Here is a 7,127-nt window from a genome sequence, read left to right as displayed (position 1 = left end):
GAGATGGCTCAGTGGTCTAAAGCACCTTCTTAGAACAAGCTAAACTAAGCTAAGCAAAGCACAGGGATAGCGGTTCAATCCCCCAGCACCACATGCCAGCCACCCGCACCCCCTGGTGGGCTGAACTGGCCACACACACACACACAAAATAAATAAATAAATAAATATTTTTTAAAAACCTTAAAAAAAATAAATAATTTAAAAAGAAACTACGATCTTTGTGCCTCAGTTTCTCACAGTACTCAGATTACAGGTGTGCTCCATCACGCTGACTCAAGTAGTAACCATAGGGGTTAAATCAACTTCTGACAGTTTTAAACAGTACAACCATTCTGAAGGGTGATCTGTTAATATCTGCAATAAATGTAAATGGACACACCATACCTTTTGTGTAGTGGTTCTACTTCTGGAAATCATTGACATAGTACTAGATAAGTGTACAAAATTATATTGCTGGGGCTGGAGAGATGGCTCAGTGGTCTAAAGCACCTACTTGAAACAAGCTTGGCAAAGCACAGGGACCGCGGTTCGATCCCCCAGCACCACATGCCAGCCAGCCCCGCCCCCTGGTGGGCTGAGCTGGCCACACACACACACAATAAATAAATGTAATAAATAAAAATAAATAAATATTTAAAAAAAATTATATTGCTTTTTTTTTTTTTTATTAAACGGGGTCTCTCTATGTAGCACAAGTTGACCTCAAACTTGTGGGATCCTCCTGCCTTAGCCTCTTGAGCTGCTATTGCTTGGCTGCTTCATTGTTAAGAATAAAGAAGAGTTAGGAATTTCCTAACTGAAAGCTGACAGAAGACAAGTCAAATTGTGAAAATTCTATACAGTGGAACAGCACAAGGCTATCCTCATATGTATGTCCAAGGAAAAATACTCAAGTTGCATGACTGTGTAAAGTGCAATGAATTATACAACATCATATATGTCATAAACCTACTTTTACTTTAAAAAATGTACAGAACTCTGGGAAGCTCAGGCAAAGATGATCACAAGTTCCAGCCTGGCCTGGGGAACTCAATAACTTAACAATCTCTCTTTCAAATAAAATAAAATGAAAAAATAAATGAGTAGGGGTTGGGATGCAGTTTAATATATTCCCAGTACTAGGGAAAAAAAAAAAAAAAGCAAGAACTGAGGGATGGCAGGAAGGGAGTATAAGTGAGAAATAGAATGTATGTGCATGTGTGTGTGTACTTCTTCAGAAAAAAAATCAGTAAGAATATATGGGGGGGGCGGAGATGGCTCAGCAGAATAAGCACTTGCCTGGCAAGCACAAGGACCTGAGTTCAATTCCTGGTTCCGCAAAAAAAAAAAAAAAAAAAAAAGAATATATTGCAAATGATTAATGGATTTCTGAGATTATGTGAGTCTTTTTATTTTATTTTTAAAAATCTTTTATTTGTTTGTTTGGTACAGGGTCTGGCTATGTAGCTTGAATTCATAGTGATCCTCCTGTCTCAGCCTCCCCAGTGCTGGGATTACAGGCATGCACTACCACACTCAGTTTTGGTGGCTGGTACAGTATGTGGTACAGGGGCTCAAACCAGGTTCTTGCACTTGCCAGGCAGGCACTTAGACCATTGAGCTATCTCCCTAGCCCTGGTCTTTTCATTTTCTATGTTAAAAGCATCTACAGAACACTGGGGATGTAGATGAGCAGCAGAGTGCTTGCTAAACATGGATTTGATTCCTAACTTTATTTTTATTTTTTGTATTTTTAGGGAAGGGTCAACAGGGTGTTCAGGGTCTCACTACTGGATTGGACTCATAGTGATCTGCCTATTTTCAGCCTCCCAAGAGCTGGGATTACAAGCGTGTGTGTGTCACCACACCCAGTCTCAACTGCCATCTCAGCACGCTCTGGGGGCGGGGCCAGCAGACACGGGAACTGAAACCCTGGCCCCTGTGCCTACTTGTAGGCACTTTAATCTGCTGCGCTATTTGGCTGGCCTTGATTCCAGCTTTGGCAAACACAACAAAACCTTCTGTAGAATTTACTGTTTTTGAAAAACATGTGCCACTCTAATTAAAAATTAGATATAATTGAAACAAGTGTGATGAGACTCCAACTAGTGCCACCTTAAGCATGCAGAACAGAAAGGGAGGAGTGTCCAGTTCTGAAGCTTCCCAGGGACCAGGGCTGGCTCAGCTTCAGGAAGTTAGTTCATGAACCAGGATTGAGAAATGACTGAAAATTCCTGGGCCGTTAGAAACCTGTCCTGGGTAGTCAAATCAGACACTTTGCCAAACTTCAATGTTAGGCCAGAAAGGAGCAGTCTTGGCCTCTCCCCAGAAATTCTTTCTCCATCCTTACCAATCCGGGTTCTGCTGAGACTGAAGGAATTAACCAGACCTGAGGCTAACATACATGACCCATGTACATGCGGACATCCCAGACATACAGGTTTGTTTCATGCACTCACACAGAGACATGCAAACATGCAGGTGCTTGCCAGAACACAGACTTGGGAGCCACAAGAGACTACACAAACCCTGACATTTACAGAGAAAGAAAAGGAACGAGAGAGAGAGAGAGAGAGAGAGAGAGAGAGAGAGAGAGAGAGAGAACAAACACAAGGAGACAAAACATTCATTCCTTGCATGTTCCTTTGGGATATACACTTAGATCTGAGTCCCAGCCTGATGTCCACATCAGTGGGAGATTGGGTAAATTATGTCATCTTCTACAAAAGAGGGCTATCTCAGGGCAATGTCATATAATGTGAGAGGACACTGTCACTGCCTGCCTGGGAGTCTTTCCAGATATGGAGGCCAGACAACCCAGCCATACTAAAAGGCAGAGGCAGTGAGGGGTGAAGTGAAGGTACTCACGGATAGCAGAGGAACAGGAGGTTCAGGAAGGAGTAGGTCCTGAAGAGGTGGATGAGGGATCGGCACAGACTCCAGCCTGTTGCCGTGAGAACGGTGAAGCGGGTGAGGAACAGCAGGATGGAGCGAAAGAGGGAGACCTTCCCCCTTTGAGAAGCCTGGGTCAGGGCGAGATAGGATGGGATGGGGCTTTGGATGGAGGCCACAGGGACTGTGCCCAAATTCCACCCATCACAGCCTGTGATCCTCCCAGGGAAAGGTATGCAGCAGGCTGGGTAGAACCTGGCAAGGTAAACCTTTCTCTTTGATGCCCAGTAAACTCTGAGAGCCAATGGATTGTGATTAATATTCTTCAAACAAGTCCAAAGGGATCCCCAAAAATATACCTCAGGGTTGAAAGGAATGGTATGTCTCTTTGGCACCCCCAGGGGAAAAGGGAGTCCCCAAATCCCTGGCCAGCCTCTGACCCAATCACCTCCTTCACGATGGACCCAATGAAGCGGCGGCCCAGAACAATGGTGGTCACCATCAGCAAGTTGAAGTCGATCAGATGGAAATTCTGTCAAGGGGCAGAGGCCTGGGGTCACATGGGTCTTTTGCCCATAAATACAGTTTTCTCATGCCTACCACCTCCCTCTGCCCAGTCCTTTCCATAGAGACTGTCCCCATTCTCTGACCTTCATTGGCCTCCAGGTGACTCAGGCAAGGAAATTACCTAGAGGAGTAGAACAGGACCCAGAGAAGAGAAGTGGGACAGTCCCTGAGGATAAGAGAGTGGTGTGTGAGCACTCCAGCTCTCAACACTCATGCCCCTGTCCTTATATCTCTTCTGCACAAGGCTTTTTCTACTCTGAAACGTTCATATTGGTCTGTGATTTGTCTCCCCCACAGTACTTATGATTCTGAGCATCTAGGCAAAATTGTCAGATTCATCTACAATAGCCTTACAATGCCCAGTGTAATCCTAAACACACTAGGAATATGCAAGAATCATCAGTTTCCTGCTCCATTGACAACCCCATCCCCCACAGGGAGTCAAGTGCACAGTGATGCTTGGTAGACTATGCTAAACTAAAGCCAGGGGATGGGGGAGATGGCTCAGTGGAATAAGCGCTTCCCTGGCAAGTGCAAGGACCTGAGTTCAATCCCTGGTTCCATCCAAAATAAATAAATACATAAAGCCAAATGTCACACACACACACACACACACACACACACACACCCCTAGCCCTCGCTGGGCACCTACCAAGGAGGTGTGGGAGGGTGGGTGGGAGGGTGGATACCACCACACTGTCTTGTAGATGTTGATGTAGTGGACGAAGAGGGCTATGAGTTGGCAGAAGAAGAGCTGCAACTCAAACAGAATGCTGGCCTGGACAGGCAGTTCAGGGATCTTGCAGTGCTGCAGAGGCACAACTGTCTGGGTGGCCAGTGGAGGGCTGGCAAGGCCTGTCCCAGAACTGCTCCTGGGGACGGGAAGGGAATAACAAAGGAGAAATGAGTGGAGAACCTTACCAGGAAGAGCTTCTGGGGCATAGGATTACAAGGTAAGATCAGAAAAACAGTTCATAACAAGCCCGAGGTCCTTCTAATCTTGTCTGGCAGAAAAGCCAATGGTCTTTCCTAGTCCTTAATTTTATTAACGTTTTCTGATGTCCCCCAGGAGGAATTATTAGGTCCAATTTATAGATGAGGAAAAGGAGGCCCAGGGAGAAAGGGCAATATGTCCAAATCGCCAGCAAATCAGGAACAAAAATGAGGAGAAAACAATCACGGACTTTGGGCTTATTCTACCATTTCTCCCACTGCATCTGTCCAAGTGACCACCTCAATTGAGCTCCCTCTGTATCTTTTATACTGTTCTCCCCCTTTTATCTCTCCACCCAGCATCTAGGGTGTCGTATCTCAAAACACAGTAAAGATAGCCTTGTCCACAAGGCCACAGTGAGGGGTGAGAGACAGAAAGGTAGTTTACCTGGTGCGGGAACGGACACTGGTCACTGATGCACTGGAAGCGTGGCCCCCACCAGAGCCTCCTGAAGATCCTGGCTCACAGAGTGGGTTTCGACAGTAAGATGTCCTATTGGGACCTCTTCGTCCTCCTGTGGGACTCAACACATAGCAGATGCTCAAGCCAGAGGGCATATATGAAGGAAAAAAAGATGACACATGCCTGTAATTCCAGCACCCTGAAGGCTGAGACATGAAGAGTTTGAGGCCAGTCTGGCAAGTTGGAATTTGAGGCCACACAACAAGTTCCAAGCAGGGCCTCGGCTACATACCAAGACCCTTCTCACAAACCAAAACCAAACCAAACCAAAAAAGTGAAACAAAACAAAAAGGGCACCAGCAATGATACTAGCTAATAGTTACCTAATATCTCACTTATCATTTAATACTAATGGGGCTTATGGTCTGGACCTGCCTATCTCACTTCTTCAACCTCACTCCCATGCTGTGGATATTTTGGCCTTTCTCTTCTCTGCCTCTAAGATTCTTGTTACCTCTTGCACTTACTATATACTCTGTCAGAAGAGACTTTCCCTGAATGCCATTTTTGAAGTAAGTCCTTCATTATTTTCCATCCTATTTCTTCCCCTTCTCACACAATTTATTTTCTGAAATGCTGTTATTTGTTTGTTAAAATGTTTACTGACTCATTAAGATGAAAGGTCAGGTTAGCAACCTGATATATTTTTCACTGCTGTTTCCCCTAAACCTATCACAATGCGCAGCAAGTACATGTTAATGAGTTAATGAGCCCAGAAAGGCACGTTTTTCAGATTAGGAAGCTGCGTTTGCACTGTGTCACAGACAGTACCTGGGTGTGAGTCCTGAGCTCTCAACTCTGGTATACCCTGGGCCCCATCTGGACAAGTTCCTGGAGGCTTAAATTTTGGGGCACCTTTGAGGTCACTTTTTCCTCCAAGACCCTGAGGCTCAATCCTGGTATCTCACGGGCAAGACCTAAGGCCTGATTTTTAAAAAATTAATTTTATTGAGAAACAAGGCCTGATTTAAAAGTCAAAGACGCCAGCTCTGAAAGAATTCTAGCAGTCTAGCCGGAGATTTCAAACACAGTATCCTAAGTGTTTAGGATACAAAATACCTAAGAACCTGAACCTGTTTGCACTCCAAATGGCAACACAGCAGCCTCTACTCACAAATATAAAAACAAACAAACAAACAAAAAAAAAACAAAAAAAACCCCCAAAACAACAGCAAGGAGATAGATCCTTTGCAAATGGGAAGGGGACCAAGAAAGAGATGGAGGGGGAGGGGATGGCAGGGGGAGGAAAGCTACTAGGTAAAAAGAATTATGACATGTCATGTACATGTCCCCCCAACTCCCCACGATGAATGTAATCATGTACTGCAAACATATTAATAAAAATAAACATACCAGGCCTTAGCCTCTTAACTCAGGTGGTTACACCACAAATCTCTAAGAAAAAGACTGTTCTGAAGCGCTGCTCTCAACAAGACCCCCAGACCAGCAGCTTTGTTCACACACCATCACATTTGTTTGGAAAACCCCACACAAACACCTTCGGCCAAGCTCTGCCCACACCCACTCTGCCATCTTTAGAAGCTCGGCCCCCACACAGACCTCAAACCATAAGCCCCTCCTACACACAACTGTCAGCGCAGAAACCCCGCCTACAAGCCAGTAAAAGCTTTCTCAGCCCAGAAGCCCCGCTGTGGAAAGGTCTCCCTTGGTTTGAAAAGGCTCCCTCGAGCCCCACCGCCTGCAGAATAAGCTCTTCCAACCCAAAAAGTTCGCCTCCGCAAAGCTTCCACAGCCCAGAAGCTCCGCCCTCGGCGCGGAGACACGCCCACTCTTGAGTCCCGCCTCCTTTTCCAGCCCGGACGAGCAGGTCCTCCACAAAGGCCAAGCCCCTACAAGTCCTCTCAATGAGCAGGCCCCGCCCACCACTCCAATGTCCCGCCCCCACAAGAGGCCCCACCTCGCCAAACGACAGGAGGGGGCGGTGTCCCGTCTGCACCCGCATCCCCTCCCCCGTCCCTCACCGGGACCCAGTCCGCCTGGGGCAGCAATTAGTAGCTTGGCCACCCTGGCCCCGGCGCCCGCTCATTCCCTGGACTAGGTCTGACCCACTCTGCTCACCCATCTCCTCCCCCCGGCGCTCTCCGTTTCGTCGCCGCAGCTCCTGCGGGCAATATGTCGGAGGCTACGGCGGCCGGGAGAGGACTACCCGCCGCAGCCCAGTCTCCGGCTATCAGCCGCGCGCTCCCGCCTCGCTGCTAAATTTGCATACAAG

General features: G+C 46.8%; 1 protein-coding gene across 5 annotated transcripts in view; it reads right to left on the bottom strand.

Annotated features, from left to right (window-relative positions):
• Tmem39b (transmembrane protein 39B) overlaps window positions 1–7,127 on the bottom strand; it is a 25,082-nt gene extending 17,955 nt beyond the window's left edge. Inside the window, exons 1-6 of one of the 5 annotated variants that reach the window (XM_023703089.1) lie at window positions 6,974–7,104; window positions 4,820–4,946; window positions 4,091–4,310; window positions 3,522–3,604; window positions 3,320–3,403; window positions 2,848–3,002 (exon numbers count right to left, since the gene is read on the bottom strand). In XM_023703089.1, the coding sequence (XP_023558857.1) occupies window positions 2,848–3,002; window positions 3,320–3,403; window positions 3,522–3,527 (245 nt within the window). In that variant the 5' untranslated portion in view covers window positions 3,528–3,604; window positions 4,091–4,310; window positions 4,820–4,946; window positions 6,974–7,104. Of the gene's footprint in view, window positions 1–2,847; window positions 3,003–3,319; window positions 3,405–3,521; window positions 3,605–4,090; window positions 4,311–4,819; window positions 4,947–6,454; window positions 6,610–6,973 lie in introns of those variants that run through there. The other 4 variants (XM_004642938.2, XM_023703091.1, XM_023703090.1 and 1 more) reach the window with 4 other exon arrangements.

Source organism: Octodon degus, unplaced genomic scaffold, assembly GCF_000260255.1.
Source record: "Octodon degus isolate 3935 unplaced genomic scaffold, OctDeg1.0 scaffold00163, whole genome shotgun sequence".
Classification (NCBI taxonomy): domain Eukaryota; kingdom Metazoa; phylum Chordata; class Mammalia; order Rodentia; family Octodontidae; genus Octodon; species Octodon degus.
Note: the sequence above shows the minus strand (reverse complement) of the source record. Positions and strands in the feature narration are given on the sequence as shown.